This window comes from Dreissena polymorpha, chromosome 11 (assembly GCF_020536995.1).
Source record: "Dreissena polymorpha isolate Duluth1 chromosome 11, UMN_Dpol_1.0, whole genome shotgun sequence".
In the NCBI taxonomy this organism is placed as follows: domain Eukaryota; kingdom Metazoa; phylum Mollusca; class Bivalvia; order Myida; family Dreissenidae; genus Dreissena; species Dreissena polymorpha.
The window spans coordinates 17,235,824-17,255,720 of record NC_068365.1 but is presented as its reverse complement, the minus strand read 5'-3'; the positions used below and the strand labels follow the sequence as shown (position 1 = coordinate 17,255,720).

General features: G+C 35.5%; 1 protein-coding gene and 1 long non-coding RNA gene across 3 annotated transcripts in view; both read right to left on the bottom strand.

Annotated features, from left to right (window-relative positions):
- The window catches only part of LOC127851046 (ubiquitin-conjugating enzyme E2 S-like), a 60,931-nt gene that overhangs the window by 14,716 nt on the left and 26,318 nt on the right, over positions 1–19,897 (bottom strand). Inside the window, exons 2-4 of the mRNA XM_052384508.1 lie at positions 18,992–19,139; positions 17,284–17,474; positions 1,502–1,638 (exon numbers count right to left, since the gene is read on the bottom strand). Of these exons, the coding sequence (XP_052240468.1) occupies positions 1,502–1,638; positions 17,284–17,474; positions 18,992–19,139 (476 nt within the window). The remainder of the gene's footprint in view (positions 1–1,501; positions 1,639–17,283; positions 17,475–18,991; positions 19,140–19,897) is intronic.
- On the bottom strand, positions 6,418–9,745 carry LOC127851059 (uncharacterized). Of its 2 annotated transcripts, XR_008035640.1 has the most exons (3): positions 7,974–9,686; positions 7,584–7,757; positions 6,418–7,341 (listed from the first exon to the last, which is right to left on the bottom strand). It is a non-coding gene; the product is annotated as an uncharacterized LOC127851059 (long non-coding RNA). The 2 variants fall into 2 exon arrangements; XR_008035639.1 differs by lacking the exons at positions 6,418–7,341; positions 7,974–9,686 and adding an exon at positions 9,711–9,745 and having other exon boundaries at positions 7,724–7,757.

Here is a 19,897-nt window from a genome sequence, read left to right as displayed (position 1 = left end):
ATGGTGAGGTTTAAAATGCACTAAGATACCCCTTGACCTAGTTTTTGACCCAGCATGACCCATATTCAAACTAAACCAAGACATCATCTAGATACAACTTCTGACCAAGTTTGGTGAAGATTGGATGAAAACTACTTGAATTAGAGAGCGAACAACATTGTGAGGTTTAAAATGCACTAAGATACCCCGTGACCTAGTTTTTGACCCGGCATGACCCATATTCAAACTTGACCTAGACATCATCTAGATACAACTTCTGACCAATTTTGGTGAAGATTGGATTAAAACTACTTGAATTAGAGAGCGGACAACATTGTGATGTTTAAAACACACTAAGTGACCCCGTGACCTTGTTTTTAACCCAGCATGACCCATATTCAAACTTGCTCTAGACATTATCCAGAAACAACTTCTGACCAAGTGTGGTGAAGATCGGATTAAAACTACTTGAATTTAATATAGAGAGCGGACATCATGGTGAGGTTTAAAACACACTAAGTGACCCTGTGACCTAGTTTTTGACCCGGCATGGCCCATGTTCGAACTTGACCTACACATCATCTAGTTACAACTTCTGACCAAGTGTGGTGAAGATCGGATTCAAACTACTTGAAATAGAGAGCGGACACCATGCTCAATGTGTGAAACGTACTAAGTGACCTGGTGACCTAGTTTTTGACCCGGCAAGGCCCATGTTCGAACTTGGCCTTAAGATCATCTATATAGAACTTCTGTCCAAGTTTGGTGAAGATCGGATGAAAACTACTTGAATTAGAGAGCGGACAACATGCTGAATGTTTAAAACGCACTAAGTGACCCCATGACCTAGTTTTTGACCCGGCAAGGCCCATGTTCGAACTTCGCATTAAGATCACCTACATGTAGATACAACTTCTGACCAAGTTTGGTGAAGATCGGATGAAAACTTCTTGAATTAGAGAGCAGATAACATTGTGATGTTTAAAACGCCCTAAGTGACCCCGTGACCTTGTTTTAAACCCGGCATGACCCATCCCATATTCTTGCTCTAGACATTATCAAGATACAACTAAATACACCAAAAAAATCATGCGAAACGCCGGATTTTGGGGAAAATAAAGAAAGTCTTAAATAATCAATGTAACATATTTTGCTGTTTTTAAAACAAATTAAAGGCAACAGATAATTTAATTATGCAATATGTTATATTTTCTACACTGGATCAGGTTAACTTATGTATTTAAAGCTAACAACAACATTTTTTTTATTTATTTATTTTTTTTAGGGGAAAAATGAAGTCTGGGGGAAAATTTACCTGCCGAGGGGTAAAAAAATCCGAGGGGAAAGGGCTGTTTTTCGGCGGGTCCCAAAGAAGGAAAAAAAGCCCTGGTCTTAACTGGATTTTTCATAAGAGAATGCCATAAAAGAAGAAAGTGTGATCCCTGATTAGCCTGTGCAGACTGCATTATGCCCAATTTTCCCAGAGGGAGGCTAAAGTAATAATGAAAACCATAAAGCTTACTTTGGTGGTTTTGCATGGATTTCTGTGTATATTTTTGCTCGTTTTGTGTAGTCCTCATACTGCTCCAGCAACAGTTTGCCTGCCTCCTCATTCAACGCAGACTCAGGGTTAGGAACTATCAGCAGACATTTAATGGTCTGAAATATAAACCGGATAGTGACTCAGGATTTGGAACAATCAGAAAACATTTAATGGTCTAAAAATTATACACGATATTGACTCGTGGTTTGGGAATATCTGCAGACATTTAATGGTCTGAAAAATATACATGATTTTTAGTTTTCAAATATTTGTCTACATATTTCTATATTTTTCACTGTAAAACAGTGTATTTTAGTTTCAGAATCTCAAGGCACTCAGGTAACACAATCACTCTTTTTGCTTTTTGCTCCAAGCATTTTGCAATTTTCTCACTTTTCATTACTGCAATTTTTCTGCCTAGCATCATTTTGATGCATATGTTAAGGCCAAAAAAAAAAAGGTCTGTTTCTGGTCTGCTTGAAAAAAAACAACAGGGTCGATAGGTAGGGAATGGCTTTTTTTTCTTGTTGTTTTTTTCTTCGGGTATAAGAATGGAAGGCTACTAAAGCTTATAATAGGAATACATGTATATATGCTTTATTTGCTTGATATGATATTACATCTTATATGAACGCAAATGAACATTTTTTTTTTGGCGACCCCAATAAAAAGTTGAGGGTCGGTGCCAATTCGGGAGACACGGTCCGGCGACCGGAAATGGACCTTTTTTTTTTTTGGCCTAATGGAAAGCTAAATCATTATTAATGTATGTTATTAAATACAAATTATTTATCACATCGCCAGGCCTTTTCCGATGTTAATAGTGTTTCTTATATTTCAAAGAAGCCGTTTACTGGTAAATAACGACTATTTCGATAACATAATAAAATTTTACAAAGTATTATGAACATGTGAGATAAGCGAATTTTTTTTAACCTGATTTTGGGGAAAGGGCCTGGCCATTTTTGAGGGGAAAAAAATCGCGCGAAACACCGGATTTTGGGGAAAATAAGTAAAGTCTTAAATAATCAATTTAACATATTGTACTTTTTTTAAAACAAATATTCAGGGCAACAGATAATTTAATTATGCAATATTTTTCTATATTCTACACTAGATCAGGTTAACTTATATATTAAAAGGTTTAAAAAAAAAATAATTTTTTTTTTGGAATTGGGAATTTTTTTTTATTGGGAAGAAAACAACCAGATTTTCATTGGGAATGGGGCCGATATTCGCACCAGTGGCATAGGGCGGAAAAGGCCTGATCGCATATTTTTATTTAAATGTTCAATAAGGCCACTCCAAATTGATTTGTTGGTCTACAGATTTTTTATAAAAAAAGTTGAAAAGGCGAGCGAAAAAAAAAAATCTATTTTTTTTTTTGAAAACAGGAAAATTCTCAAGCGAGCAAAGAGCGAAAAATTTAAAAACAAGAGGGCCATGATAGCCCTGCATCGCTCCACTGTTTTTTCTTTGCGAAAAAAACGTGTAATGCGCATGGGTTGAAATGTACTCAAGCATGTGACTTTCTCTTTCTATCCCTCGTCCCACTGGGCGCTTAAAGTTGGAAGGATGAGCATTTTTATATATGGAAAAAGTTACTACCGTGTTAACTAAACAGACAAAAAAGCCCCAGAATTGTTGCACAGGTCCTTTGCTTATAACGTAGGTACATTTATCTCTCCAAAAGATATTGTCGTTCTTTCTATTTCACATATTTTTAGATGCTGAAGATCAAATCTACGCATTTGATTTAAAACAGATTCTCAAGACCCATAGGAATCAAAATTCCTTAACTCTTTACCAAACAACACATTTTGGACTTTCCCAATTTGAAAGAGGTTGCAGACGTCAATTGAATTAAAATGGAATATGAAGGAAATGATCAGGTAGGGTAGAAATAATTGTGATAAAAGGAGAAATTGCTCATTAACCCACACATCCCTAAGACCAACAAGCCTGAGAATATTATGATAATCTAAAGATTATTTCTTTATATTTATAAATGTATTTAATTAAGTAATACATTTGACTTCTAAGATCAATTCATAACTTATATTAAGACAAGGGACAAAATTGTCACAAAACCAGGTTTTCATTGTGAAAAAAAAAATCTGATAAAGGGAGAAAAATCAAAGTGAACTTTTGAAATGACCAAAAAAAATTAACCCCCTTTGTAAGTTTTTTTTTTTTTTTAAATCTATTTTTAGTCGTGGCGACCTTGACATTGGAGATATTGACGTGATTCTTTCGTGGGACACACCGTCCCAATGATGGTGAACAAATGTGCCAAATGATTTTAAAATCTCACAATGAATGACATAGTGATGGCCAGGACAAGCTCATTTTTGGCCATTTTTGACCTTTGAACTCAAAGTGTGACCTTGACCTTGGAGATATCGACGTAATTATTTCGCGCGACACACCGTCCAATGATGGTGAACAAATGTGCCAAATGATTTTAAAATCTGACGATGAACGACATAGTTATGGCTCGGACAAGCTCATTTATGGCCATTTTTGACCTTTGAACTCAAAGTGTGACCTTGACCTTGGAGATATCGACGTAATTATTTCGCGCGACACACCGTCCAATGATGGTGAACAAATGTGCCAAATGATTTTAAAATCTGACAATGAACGACATAGTTATGGCCCGGACAAGCTTATTCCGCCAGCCCGCCAGCCAGCCAGCCAGCCAGCCAGCCCGCCCGCATTCGCCAATCTAATAACCAGTTTTTTCCTTCGGAAAACCTGGTTAAAAATTATAAAATGGTCAGAAATATATATGGATTGTTGAGCAATTGACAATCATTTCAACAATTCATGATCAGTCACGATTCACAAATGGAACAATGAATCATTAGTTATTAAAAAGCAGCATATACGATAGTTAAGAACATTGCACTTCATTAATTTCAACACCTTCTCTTTGATACAAAGTTTGAGTTTACCGTGCAGTATCATATATTGACTTTCCTTGAAATAATTATGTTCATGGAAGCTGTGTTTTTAAAATCAATAATATATCATTAAACTGGTTTTAACACTATAAAAAAGACATGAAATTAACATGTCATCCAAAATATTTTCATCCGGATATATGGTCACTTTCGACATATTTAAATAAAACCCAACTTTTTTCAGTTTATAAGAAAAACATTTATAACACATGTTCTTACTTCAATGCCTTTGTAAGCAGTCACCATCTGACCTAAAATGGCACTAAATTACAGGGTTTTATCTCTGTTTACAAGATGTTGATGTTGATGTTTTGTTGGTCACAGCCAAACGGCGGCAGTAATCTCCACTGGTAAACGTCATATGTTCAGTTTTGTAACCCCCGGGGCCGGGTCAAATTTGAGCCCAGGGGAATAATTTGAACAAATTTGGTAGAGGACTATAAGATATCACTACATACCAAATTTAGTAGCCCTAGGCTCTATAATTAAGAACAAGAAGATTTTTAAAGTTTGCACCAGGGTTGGCACCAATCGACCGCCCGCGGTTTTAACCGGTGGTTTTTACCGGTTAAAACCGCCCCGGTCAATACTCCCGAAGTGGTAATTACTGGTCAATACAGGTCGATTGAACTTTACCCCCAATTTTGATTAATATTCCATTCTTAATTAAACAATATTGATAATGCAAATTAAACAGACATGTTGCCAATAATGTCTTAAGCTATTAATACCCAATATTTTATACCTGTTCATGCAATTTGCAGGCCAATCTCTCAAAATTTCGATAATTAGTCAAAGTTGCAGTTGGTAAATTGGATTTTTCTGGTTGATTAAACTTTATAAAAAATTCTAATGAATGTTCAGATAATTCTGTGCTTGATTCAACAAGAATAACAATATGACACACCAATGATGTGCATTATCAAAAGTATATTCAATGTTTTTGAGATTTAAAAAGGTTGGGGTACCCAAAACTGATAATAGGACCTTTTTGATACGACCCTTACTTGTCATGTATTCTTGCCTAGATTTCTTTAAATTCTTTTTAAACAAAATATTTTATTTTCCATTGATACATGTAAAAAAAGAAAAAGAAATAATTATTAAAGACTAAATAATTGACGAGTCTTGAGTAGACCCACAATTATTATTAAACATTATTTTTTGGCAAAATCAAGAACTTTGATTGCTTATTCATGTGAAGACGAATTGAGCTTTTAAATATGAAAGTAAAAAAAACCTTCTTAATACAAAAATGAGACAAGTTAGATTTTACTATTAAATTAAAAGCAAGTTATGTCTCCTTTTGTGTGAGTTATATGAAATAGCCTAAGGGCAGATTTGCTTCATTGTCAATATCAGAGACATAACACAGCATGCATTGTATTACCAATTAAGGCTTAGGGGCCAGATTTATGACACTAGAAAACACAAGAGTTTTGTTTGTCCATCTGCTTATCAATTAGATATATCAATAGATCAGTGAAATACTATGGTAACTACATGTACAATAGTAATACTACTTTAGTTACAGATGTGATACACTGAGATAAAGATATTACCTTAGTCCTTATGTATTTTAGGCCGTTTCCATAAATAATAAATAAGTAATTTTGTACAGCTTTTAAGATTTTTTTTACAATAAATAACTCTTTTTTTTTTACAATTACAGAATAATTAGTGATTTAATATAGAATAGCTTAAAGTCTTCCTTTTTGATGCAGGGCTCGACATTAAAGGTAGTCCGACTGTCCGGGACAACCAAATTGTTAGTCCGGACAAGTAAATAAAGAATTTGCTAGTCCGACGGGACAAGTGGTCATTATAATTGTATACATAAGAAAAAATACCTTTAAAGCCATTATTTCTGAGAAGATATCACTCAACTTTTCTGAGTATATTTTGTATACGTTTAATCGTCGAAGCTCGAGATATTCCAATAGTTCCATGTGATACATGTACTACACTGTACTGTTCACAAGGGAAGCAACCCTTAACATTTTTTTCTGTGCCAAGATAACAAGAATATTCTCCCTTGTAAAGAATATGAATTTTACGACACCGGTACACACCGGTCTTACAGACAATTAACGTAGTGACGTCCTCTCTATGTATAGAATGATTTTGTTTTTTGAAATATCAGTTAAGTACTGTACATATACATCACTTATAACATTTTCTGTTTGATGTTGGCAACACACAAGTTTTTGTCAGGTATTATGGCTTTGTATAATGTTTAAAAATCAAAAATCTTGAGTTTTTCTATTATTCTAGTAAGTTCTTTTTGTATTGAAATTGCCTACAATTATGTTTACATGTATTTTAAACGATTCAAGTCTTTATGATTTGAGCATTTTGTATAATTTCATTATTTTGCAAAGTACTGAGCAGAATAAGATATAATGGTCAGGACAAGTTGCTTTTTTGTCAGGACAAGTGAAATTATGGTCTACTTGTCCGACTGGACAAGTGGCTTCAAAAGTTAATGTCGAGCTCTGTGATGTTTAAATGCTATAATTTTCAATCCAACCAATATTGACCAGTATTGACCGGTTTTAACCAGGTATTGACCGCCGGCCCAGTCAATACTCAATTGACCGGTCAAAATGCCAACCCTGGTTTGCACAAAAAAGGCCTTATTTAAGCATATGTTCATTTTTGTGACCCCTGGGGCAAGGTCAAATTGGTTCCTAGGGGCATAATTTGAACAAACTAAGTAGAGAACTATTAGATGTCACTACCTACCGAATTGGGTAGAAATAGGCCCAATGGTTATGGACAAGCAGGGGTTCCACTGGCCCAAAAAAAGTTGTCGCCACTTTTTCGCGGCGTGAATACTGTCGGTTATTCCACCTTATTAATAAGAACAATCATTTCAAGAAACCTTACTACATTAATGTCATTGACTATATTATCACTTTAAAAAGTATGTTATTTCATAATAAAAAACAATAAGTACCTTCATAAGTCATACCTTCATAAGTCTTAATAAGCTTTATTTGTATATAAATAACATTTTTTTCAACTTGATAAACAACACAGATAACCAAAATAATATAATAATGTTAACATCAATGTATTAAACAGTATCTCACTTCAAAGTGTTTAACAGTTATATTTGGTCATTTGGACATGATATACATCAGCTTCTGTTGTTAACAAGTTTTCTGTTAGTGGTGGATGATTTCCAGGTTCAATTAAATGACTGTTGTTCACGCCTTTTTCCTGACAGAAAGGCCCAGATAATTGCCACCATCCATTCTAGTTGCCTGAAATAACATAAAACATATTTTTACAAACTATCAACATCAAACCAACACATAAATATCCCTATCTTTAAATGTCCGAATTTAACATATCCGAAATATAGTACATCGAGTGAATGTTTTATATTTATTTCAGAAATTGTTGTTATTTTAATCAATTTATATCCTTCCCAGAACATTACAATAATGAATCTATTAAACAGAAATGCTCACAAATACCTGTTGAAACAAGTTTTTATTTGTTGATGTGGAGAAATTAAATGCTTTTGCCAGCCCCATGGTTTTGATTGTAACAAAGTAATAGCGGCCCTAATAATCATTATAATTATTGATTGTCGTGACAGTTTGTCCCCGTGTTACTTAACTTATTGCTCAATATCATAAAGGAGCCGTTAATCCGATAATAACCCCCATAAAACTTGACAATAGCAGTAACAAGAAATATCTTTAAAAAAGATATACGGCGTAAATAGTTTAATGAATGAGATCAAGGATAGCGAATGTCTTTTTCTGTGCAGTTCTTAGCTGCATCACACGCAGTACGGGATGTTACGGGGAGTTTTCGCGGCTTATTTTACATTATAACATATTGCTGGTCATAAACCTATAGATACAAAACAGAAAACCACAAGAAGAATGGAAGTGAAATTTAAACATATGAGTCAACCGGCCACACAAGAAGTATCCGTATTTATAGGCGCGTTCTTCGAACAAACCTGTTTTAGTGGTTTGTCGGGCATTGCTATTTGATTCGATTATTAACGGTATCAATTATCATCGTGCTAATGCTTAAAGTGATATTATGGGCATTTTGCACTGTTGAATTGAGCTGAAAAGAATTAACAGGTCAAAATAGTTAGTTAAAATGTGGTTACTGATTAATTATCTGCAACTCACCTTGCTACCAGTTGTTTATAAAAATATATTTTATATTCGATATTCTTACGTGACCCACCCAGTCCTGTAAGCTGAAATGATCCGTAAAACAATTTCGTGTCTTTGTGTCGTATGAACAAATCTGCACTAAAACTAAATTTAGGTTCAACTCGTAAACGCATGATCAGTTGTCAAACGAAAGTACGGTTGATATTCAAATGCATTATTTTTCTCTTTCTGGTATATTGTTTTAGTATGATGATGCTGCATTAATTAATATAAGTGTATATGAAGTAGAAACATCAAAAATAATCAACGGTTGCGATAGACACCTATAAACTGTTACATGCTCATAATATCACTTTAGTACATTAGGCAATATGGACGAATAATTATTGTTAAATTTATCAACAATAATATTTATCATTGTATTGTTGAAAACACATTAAGAATCTATTATTTACATACCATAATTATATTGCTGAATATCTTCATTTAACATATTTCTGGTCTAAAGAAAATTCCAGGTCACCTAGTTCACGGATAGCGTCTTTATTATATAACGATTATTTTACTGGCCGCCAACTCCGGTGATGACCTGTATATAAACTCTGAACTCGCGGGTTGAAATGCAATGCTTTAAAGTGAGGCCTCGCTTCCATTGCTCTTTATACTTTTACATGTTAACATGTTGACAGGAATAAGGAAGTAAGAACTAAATATGAGAACATAGCCTTTTAAGTATAAACGCTCTTGCGCTGGTAATACTCTGAAAATAAAAGGTGTACGCACAAACTGTATTGATGTCGAGAATTGAGTGTAAAACTGTTCTATCTATTAAGCCTTTTCATTCGAGATAAAATTGTTTCATACAGTAAAACAGTGTTACAAAGACGCGGATATGTTTCCAATGTTCTGGTGGTAAACTCAAATCAGCCAATGGAATAAATGAAGTGTATTCATTCGTACCTAGCCGCGGGAAATTTTATTGGAATTTTATTGGACACTTACAAAGGTCAGGCTAAGGTGAAAAGCTGGCTTATGCAGCTTACGCCGAAAAACACCGTTTGTAACACTTACACGCTTCGGTGATTTCAGTGCACTCTACACTGTAGGTTGCTTACATCGTCGTAAATCAATATTTACAACTGACAGACGCTGGCGGCTAATGCTCGGTCGCGTGCTTTCGACTCGCAGTACATTTTCGGATAGGATTTTACCGATTTTTTTTAATTCGCCACTTTTAAAAAATTGGAGCAACATTTAAAAATTTAGCGACATTTGGCGCCAATGGCGATCGACAGCGGAACCCCTGACAAGAAGATTTTTATAGTTTGCACAAAATGGGTCCGATATAAGCATATGTTCAATTTTGTGACCCCTGTGGAACGGTCAAATTTGATCCCAGGGGCTTAATTTGAACAAACTTGGTAGAGGACTATAAGATGTCATTACATACCAAATTTGGTAGCCCTATGCCATACGGTTATGGACAAGAAGATTTTTTAAGTTTGCACAAAATAGGCCTTATATAAGCAATTTTTTGATTTTTTGACCCCCCAGGGCAGGGTCAAATTTGACCACAGGGGCATAATTTGAACAAACTTGGTAGAGGACTATTAGATGTCACTGCATACCAAATTTGGTAGCCCTAGGCCCAAAAGTTATGGACGAGAAGATTTTTAAAGTTTTCACAAAATAGGCCTTATATAAGCTAATTTTCAATTTTTTGAACCCCCGGGGCAGGGTCAAATTTGACCCCAGGGGCATAATTTGAACAAACTAGGTAGAGGACTATAAGATGTCACTACATACCAAATTTGGTAGCCCTTGGCCCAATGGTTATGGACAAGAAGATTTTAAAAGTTTTCACAAAAAAGGCCTTATATAAGCAAATGTTCAATTTTTTGACCCCCCCGGGGCAGGGTCAAATTTGACCCCAGGGGCATAATTTGAACAAACTTGATATAGGACTATAAGATGTCACTACATACAAAATTTGTTAGCCCTAGGCCCAATGGTTATGGACAAGAAGATTTTTAAAGTTTGCACAAAATAGGCCTTAAATAAGCAAATTTTCAATTTTTTAAACCCCCGGGGCAGGGTCAAATTTGACCCACGGGGGATTAAATTTGAACAAACTTGGTAGAGGACTATAAGATGTCACTATATAGCAAATTTGGTAGCCCTAGGCCAATTGGTTATGGACAAGAAGATTTTTAAAGTTTGAACAAAATAGGCCTTATATTAGCAAATTTTCAATTTTTTAACCCCCGGGGCAGGGTCAAATTTAACCCCAGGGGCATAATTTGAACAAACTTGGTAGAGGACTATAAGATGTCACTACATGGCAAATTTGGTAGCCCTAGACCCAATGGTAATGGACAAGAAGATTTTTAAAGTTTGCAGAAAATAGGCCTTACATAAGCAAATTTTCAATTTTTTAACCCCCAGGGCAGGGTCAAATTTGACCCCAGGGGCATAATTTGAACAAACTTGGTAGAGGACAATAAGATGTCACTACATACCAAATTTGGTAGCCCTATGCCATACAGTTATGGACAAGGAGATTTTTAAAGTTTGCACAAATAGGCCTTATATAAGCAAATTTTCAATGTTTTGACCCCCCGGGGCAGGGTCAAATTTAACCCCAGGGGCATAATTTGAACAAACTTGGTAAAGGACTAAAAGATGTCACTACATAGCAAATTTGGTAGCCCTAGGCCCAATGGTTACTGACAAGAAGATTTTTAAAGTTTGCACAAAATAGGCCTTATATAAGCAAATTTTCAATTTTTTGACCCCCCGGGGCAGGGTCAAATATGACCCCAGGGGCATAATTTGAACAAACTTGGTAAAGGACTATAAGATGTCAATACATACTAAATGTGGTAGCCCTAAGCCTGATGGTTATGGACAAGAAGATTTATAAAGTTTGCACAAAATAGGCCTTATATAAGCAAATTTTCAATTTTTTGAATCCCCGGGGCAGGGTCAAATTTGACCCCAGGGGCATAACTTGAACAACTTTGAAAGAGGTTCACCACAGGAACATTCCTGAGAAATTTCATCAGATTTGGACCAGTTGTTTAGGAGAAGATGTTTAAAGAAAAAGTTAACACACGCACGGACGCACGCACACACACAACGGACACAGGACCATGACATAAGCCCCGCTGGCCTTTGGCCAGTGGAGCTAAAAATCACATTTCGATAGAAAAATATTGCATTAACAAAGGATTATTGTTTAAACAGCAATATTTTACATTCAATTCTTATACAAAGAAAAGAATCTATGTACAAACAAGCAATAATATATTTATTAGTTCATCATCATCATTATAATCATCATTGTGCACCAACATCAGCATTACAACTCGAGTGTTATAACAGTTATATTATGAAAACTGCTGAAACCCTGGCGGCCATGTTTTTCAACAAACTGTAACCATTTTCAGGGGTTTTTTTTACTAAGAAAGTGACGCCGATATTCGGCGTCTTCCCCTACCAGAATTTTTCCCCTAAAACAACCATTTCCCCTCCAAAAATATAATTTTTCGCCAAAATATAATATTTTACCCTCAAAGAAATGTTTTTTTTCTTTTGGGAAGTCGACACGTATCCAATTTGTACCATGTACAACGATCTCGCTCTCTCTCTCTCCCGACGGACACTCAAATCTGGGAATCCCAGTGATTCTATATATAGCTCTTAAATTACGTCATGGAAACCGGGCAACTCATCGTATTAATCATGTGACTATTTTACTGGATTCCGGTCTTGCGCGAGAAGGGTGTTTCGTCAATAAATTACCGGAAACCAGTCGAATTTTCATCCGGGTTATGTGAAAGCCAAGACATAAACGTTAAAACAGAAAAAAGTCTCACAATTGGCGTTCATACACGAACAAAATAAAACGTTCGGACTCGGAAAATATTAATTTTTAAGATTTTTAAAGAATGAATCATCAAAAACCGTTGAAACCCAGCCGGATTTGGTGGTACATGTAATCAACATCGATTAATACTGTCGGATTATTGTAAAAGTGAAAGTAGACAATCAGCAGCTGCCGCACCTTTCCCTTCCAATACTGTAGCAGATCTAGATAGTTAACCCATTCATCATGAAATTGAAATCACAATATTGACATCGTTCCCCGGCCCCAGTTGAAAACATTTCCCATAATAAGATCTACCCCTGCAACTTTATTTAGGACTTTGACTTTAATATCATACTTGTTCATGTGTTTAAGAACAAAAAGGTCAGAGACATGCCTCTTTTTCTAAAAAAAAACCCTGAACTTGAAGTCTGTAGGTGAGTTATAGACATTGAAATGAGCAGTTTTTATTTTTTCCCCAAATATGTCTCTTTCGCGCTCGATTTTCCCCTTTTACCCAGCGTCCAGCGTCTTCCCCTTTTTCTAAAAAAACCCCCTGATTTTCGAACTCAGTCAAGCTATCATTAGAACAAATCTTCGGCCAAGTTCCATGACAATGGAACTATAAATGTGAATTCTAGAGTGTTAACAAGGTTTTACTAAAGCCATATAAACAAAACTGGTACATGTAGCCATATTATTGTAAATGGTATTCATGGCAAGTGGCATTTTTTTAAAAATATATTTTTATTTCATAGTGTGAAAGTAATTATAATATACAACCATTTGTAGCTTTTTAACATCTCAATACTGTACATATATGATGTTCAGCTTTACTTTTTGTTTAAAAAAATAGTTGCCTTCAGATATTTGGCAACTTGAATTTTGAATAAAAATATGTTGGATGCAGGTCCTTCGACTGTGACTACATGTATTCATAAACAAGGGCTGTTTGTAAAACATGCATGCCCCAATATGGGCTCTCCGTTGTAGTGACAGCCATTGTGTGAATATGTTTTTTGTCACTGTGACCTTGACCTTTGACCTTGTGACCTGAAAATCAATAGGGGTCATCTGCCAGTCATGATAAATGTACCTATGAAGTTTCATGATCCTAGCCATAAGCGTTCTTGACTTGAGTTATCATCCAGACACCATTTTACTATTTCGGGTCACCGTGACCTTGACCTTTGACCTAGTGACCTGAAAATCAATAGGGGTCATCTGCGAGTCATGATCAATCTACATATTAAGTTTCATGATCCTAGGAATAAGCGTTCTTCAGTTATCATCCGGAAATCATTTTACTATTTTGGGTCACCGTGACCTTGACCTTTGACCTCAAAATCGATAGGGGTCATCTGCGAGTCATGATCAATGTACCTATCAAGTTTCATGATCCTAGGCATAAGCGTTCTTTAGTTATCATCCGGAAACCATTTTACTTTTTCGGGTCACCGTGACCTTGACCTTTGACCTAGTGACCTGAAAATCAATAGGGGTCATCTGCAAGTCATGATCAATCTACCTACGAAGTTTCATGATCCTAGGCATAAGCGTTCTTTAGTTATCATCCGGAAACCATTTTACTATTTCGGGTCACCGTGACCTTGACCTTTGACCTAGTGACCTGAAAATCAATAGGGGTCATCTGCAAGTCATGATCAATCTACCTACGAAGTTTCATGATCCTAGGCATAAGCGTTCTTGAGTTATCATCCGGAAACCATTATACTTTTTCGGGTCACTGTGACCTTGACCTTTGACCTAGTGACCTGAAAAACAATAGGGGTCATCTGCGAGTCATGATCAATCTACCTATCAAGTTTCATGATCCTAGGCCTAAGCGTTCCTGAGTTATCATCCGGAAACCATTTTACTATTTCGTGTCACTGTGACCTTGACCTTTGACCTAGTGACATGAAAATCAATAGGGGTCATCTGCGAGTCATGATCAATCTACCTATCAAGTTTCATGATCCTAGGTCTAAGCGTTCTTGAGTTATCATCCGGAAACCATTTTACTATTTCGGGTCACCGGGACCTTGACCTTTGACCTAGTGACCTCAAAATCAATAGGGGTCATCTGCGAGTCATGATCAATGTACCTATGAAGTTTCATGATCCTAGGCCTAAGCGTTCTTGAGTTATCATCCAGAAACCACCTGGTGGACGGACCGACCAACCGACAGACATGTGCAAAGCAATATACCCCCTCTTCTTCGAAGGGGGGCATAAAAATCCTTTATAATAACATGTTGATCTATGTATTTTATTTGAACTTCAAGCATAACAAAGTCTGTGTTTTTTATATCAAACACATACTTATGTTAGCAGTGGACAATGACTGTTGCATGGTAAAAAAAACAGTTTAATACTTTCTTAGCATTTTTGGGCAATACCAATATATGAAAACATTAGATTTGATAAGACAAAATCAGAAAAATAATTTCCCAAATAATGCTTTTGTTGATGAAAACTCTTCCCAATTTGGAAGATTTCGCGACTTGAAAAATCCCAATTTTGCTAGGTACTTTTTCGGAAAATAGACAGAAAAAGGCCTGTGTACTTATAGTTCAGGTACGGGGATGGTATTGGTACAAAGAACGTGAAACAGTCAACTATTCACATCTCTTCATTGAACCTGAACAGACATGGCGTCAAAGCGAAAAATAACTAGATTTTTTTTACCAAAATACGGAAATAACAATACGAAAGATAAAAGTTAACCGTCCAGTTACAAAAAAAAACAGAAATTAAATCCTTCTACGAAAACGCTGAACAAGGGTGAAAAATAACTTAATATAAAACTTAAATTTGCGAGAAAGTTTTTGATTTTGCGAGTTGGTATTAAAGCTGCTTGCAATTTTTTGCAAGTAGAAAACAAAGTTAAATTCGAGCCCTGGTGGGCTGAAGCAACTTTTCGCCGCTTTTTTTTATCTTTATTAAAACATATGAGGTTTACAGTTAATGGTTTACAGTTTATGTGATATTTCATGTTTGGGCACAGTGATTTTTTTTGCCAGAAATTACAGCCGATATTCGGCTGCTTCCCAATTGCAAAAAATGACGTTTTTTCCCAAAAGTTTGATTAAAATTTCCCAAAAAAAGACAAAATTTTCCCAATAAAGCCAATAAGATTACAATGTAATTTAGCAATAATTTCGAATGAGTGCCGATCGAGTTGCCGAATCGTCGCCGAACAACAACTGACTTACGTATTTTTCGCGAATTTAGCCGATTTTACGTTGCTATCCACATCTCTCTCTATATTGCGGAGGATACCGACAATAGTCGATGTATCCCGATTGTAAACGCCTGTGTTTACACACGCCCAAGATGGCGGCAAGCAGACGAGAAATTTGCGATGCGCGGCGAAAATGATAAATAACATTAAAATTAACAACGGATATCATATGGTTATTACGGAATAATTTAATGCGTGTGTCAATTAACGCAAAATATAACGTTTGAGATAAAAACAACAAATATTCATTACAAATCTTCACAGTGAATGTGCATCACGGAAATCAGTGTTGGGAAATTGGAGTTAGTCTACCGTTACTCACAAAGTTAATGCATTTAAGATGAGTATCGTTCGAAAATGGAAAGAGACAAACATGATATGATTTATATGTTAGTGGATCTGTGTAAAATCAGATTCATATGCATATTCTGCTTTATTATGTTTGTCACGCTTTACAGTTTACTGAAATAGCATTGAAGTGCAAGAGGTTGAAAGGTAAAGAAATGAAATAAATTATTTTAACTCCATATAATACATCATTAACATAGCAAGACCACAAAAGCGTTTTTTTTATTAATATGTGTTAATGTTTTCACCATATGATATTCAATTTAAAAGAATACTGAATTAAATTCTTACTGTTAAAGAGGTTATGATTAAATGGTATATTTAAGAATCTATATAGATTATTGCAAGTTCAATATGAATGTGGAAGGATACTAACTTAACATTGTCTTCATTGTAAGAACACATTAAATTAGTACTTTATAATATAAAAATGCTGTCAAACATACTTTAATAATTTTAATTCTGTTCTTATAATCATATTTATAATGTTTTCCAATTTCATGGTTTATCGCACTATTTTTCCCAATTTCATGGTTTATCGCGCTAATTTTCCCAATCCAAAAGGCACAGGCTGTAAGAAAAAAAAGCAAAAAAAATCACTGGGGCAAGTAGCTTTACGTTCAGGGCAAGTAGATTTTCTAAGTACTAGGTTTTTAGGTTAATGTTGAGCCCTGGTGAGCGGTATTTTTTTTTTTTTTTCCATTTTGAAAAATAGGTGCGGCAAATCTGACGACAAACACATCAATTTGGAGTGGCCTAAGCAAAAACATTTACAGACAATTTCACTAGTACATGTTTGCACGAACAAAATAACTATGCCCTACAGTATTTTAACCCTTGAAAAATTTCTGACTCCTGATATTATCATTTGACTCCTAGTTTATAAAACCTATTTGAATCCGTTAAGTTCTAAAAGCACCAAAACCTATTTGAATCTGTTAAGTTCTGAAATCACATTATGTTTGCTAATTACTGAAAACAACCTTACTGGGATCATAGGGTAGGGTAGAATAGATGTCAAATATTATCAATAGCCACTCTTACATAAGTTATGTTGCTGGGTCAGGAAATGAGGTACATGTAGCTCACCTGTTTGTTTTTTTTACAGATCATCATCTCTGTTCAACCCTCATAATACATCTTAAAATAACAAATACTCAATACAAATCTGTAATACTTACTAAAAGTACATGTTTAATCCCAAGATCAGAAGTCCAGTCCTTTTTTAAAGTATTCACACATATCTCGCCGTTAGAGGCCACATTTGGGTGAAATATTTTTGTCACAAAGAATCCTCTAGGTGGTTCTGATGGAAAGTTTTTACCTAGCACTAGTTTCATTTTGAACAGTCCTCCTGCATATGGGGTTCCCGCTGAAAGAAATAACTATGTTGTGAAATTAAACATCAGGGCTTTATTTTCTTCTTACAGAAAGGCTTTTTTTCACAATAAAGAGAAGTTGGCGTTTAAAATTTTCACAATGTTTAATTGCTGAAAGGATAATCTACAAGTCCTATGAATTTGTAGCCAGGTTGAAATCCTGGTGTAAATATTGATTTTTTTTATAATTATTATTCTTAAACAATTTAATTCCTCTTCCTTGAAATTCTGTAATTAATGACATTTAATTTAAATTCAACAAGGGCTGTTTGTAAAACATGCATGCCCCCCATATGGGCTGTCAGTTGTAGTGGCAGCCATTGTGTGAATATTTTATTTGTCACTGTGACCTTGACCTTTGACCTAGTGACCTGAAAATCAATAGGGGTCATCTGCAAGTCATGATCCTTGGCCTAATTATCCTTGAGTTATCATCAGGAAACCATTTTACTGTTTCAAGTCACTGTGACCTTAACCTTTGACCTAGTGACCTGAAAATTGATAGGGGTCATCTGCCAGTCATGATCAATGTACATATGAAGTTTCATGATCCTAGGCGTAAGCATTCTTGAGTTATCATCCGGAAACCATTTTACTATTTCGAGTCACTGTGACCTTGACCTTTGACCTAGTGACCTGAAAATCAATAGGGGTCATCTGCCAGTCATGATCAATGTACCTATGAAGTTTCATTATCCTAGGCATAAGCATTCTTGAGTTATCATCCGGAAACCATTTTACTATATTGAGTCACTGTGACCTTGACCTTTGACCTAGCAACCTGAAAATCAATAGGGGTCATCTGCCAGTCATGATCAATGTACGTATGAAGTTTCATGATCCTAGGCGTAAGCATTCTTGAGTTATCATCCGGAAACCATTTTACTATTTCGAGTCACTGTGACCTTGACCTTTGACCTAGTGACCTGAAAATCAATAGGGGTCATCTGCGAGTCATGATCAATGTACCTATAAAGTTTCATGCTCCTAGGCTTAAGCGTTCTTGAGTTATCATCCGGAGACGGACCGACCGACGTGCAAAACAATATACCCCCTCTTCTTCGAAGGCTGGCATAAAAATGTATGCAATAAATGCCGGGAAAAGACTTAGTTTGCAGTTCCTCAGAGCCTGTTGAGGTGGAAAGAAGTACCTTGATATTAATATTAGCAGCGCTCTATGACAACACGGGTCAATTCATGTCAGGGCTTTTTTCACTATTTTGAAGTTTGTGACACATTTTTTCACAAAGTGAGGGTGCCAGGGCCAATTCACAAGAACAGGAAGAAGGCCCCGCATGTGTCATCTCAAATAGGCATGTGCAGGCTTATCAGGGACAACACATTCTATCTACATGTAGACTGCGGAGTGCGTTCCTGATTAGCCTGATAAATTTGGGACGTGAGTTGACGTTCATGCATTAAGCCTGGTTTTCCCAAACAGTGGCTCATATTATTTTGTTATCTGTTATAGAACTGTGAACTTAACATAAAATAACGATTCCAAGGATACCTGGTCCTTCTATAGTGGCTTGTATATCCGTGATGTCTTCTTCATTTGGTATGACTTTAATGCCTTCTGGTGGATCTTTAGTAAGGTCTGCGACTTCTTTCGCAATGTGTCGGATTATTTGTGGGGAAAGGTTTTCAACGTTTGAACTCTGAAAGATAAAACATTATAATTTACAAAAAACTGTACACAAAAATTTAAGTTCATTGTTGATACATCTAAAATGAAAATTTAGTATCAATAATTATCGAAAATGTATCATATGGTTAATCAGGCCACTGGTCCTGTGTTATGTTATCCCTCATCAGCGTACAGTTTTTCATTCAAAATAGAGTCCAGTAATCGGCACCATTCCCAATTGCAATGAAAAAAGTATATATTTTCCCAAATGGTAGTTAAAAAAAATCCCAATGGAAGGTTTAAAAAAAAATTTTTTTTAGGTCATAATATTTTGTTCATCAGGATCTCCCATCCATACAAGTTCAACCTTACTAGATATAATACTGAAAACAAGTGTATTCTCAATTTTAAAACAACAACAGCAATAATTTCCCAATTTTAGTCAAAACGCAGCGAATTTTCCCAATCCAAAGGGACCCGGCCCCATTTCCAAAATGGTGGAAAAAAAACACTGGCGTATTATAATTATCTATTAAAATAATGGAAATTATGGTGACTGTACTGGGCTTTTTTTCTTCTTTAGCAAGGGCCTTATATAAGCCCCTTCTTCAAAGAGAAAAGCCCTTTCCCCAAAAAGCATTTTTCTTCAAAATCATGCAATTTCCCCCAAATTTCAAGCATACTTTGGGAAATTTTTCCGCTTTCTCAGTTTCGTCGATAATTATTTCCCCAAAATGGAAGGCCATACCCTTTCCCCAAATCAAGTAAAAATGCCCTGCTGTGTTAAGT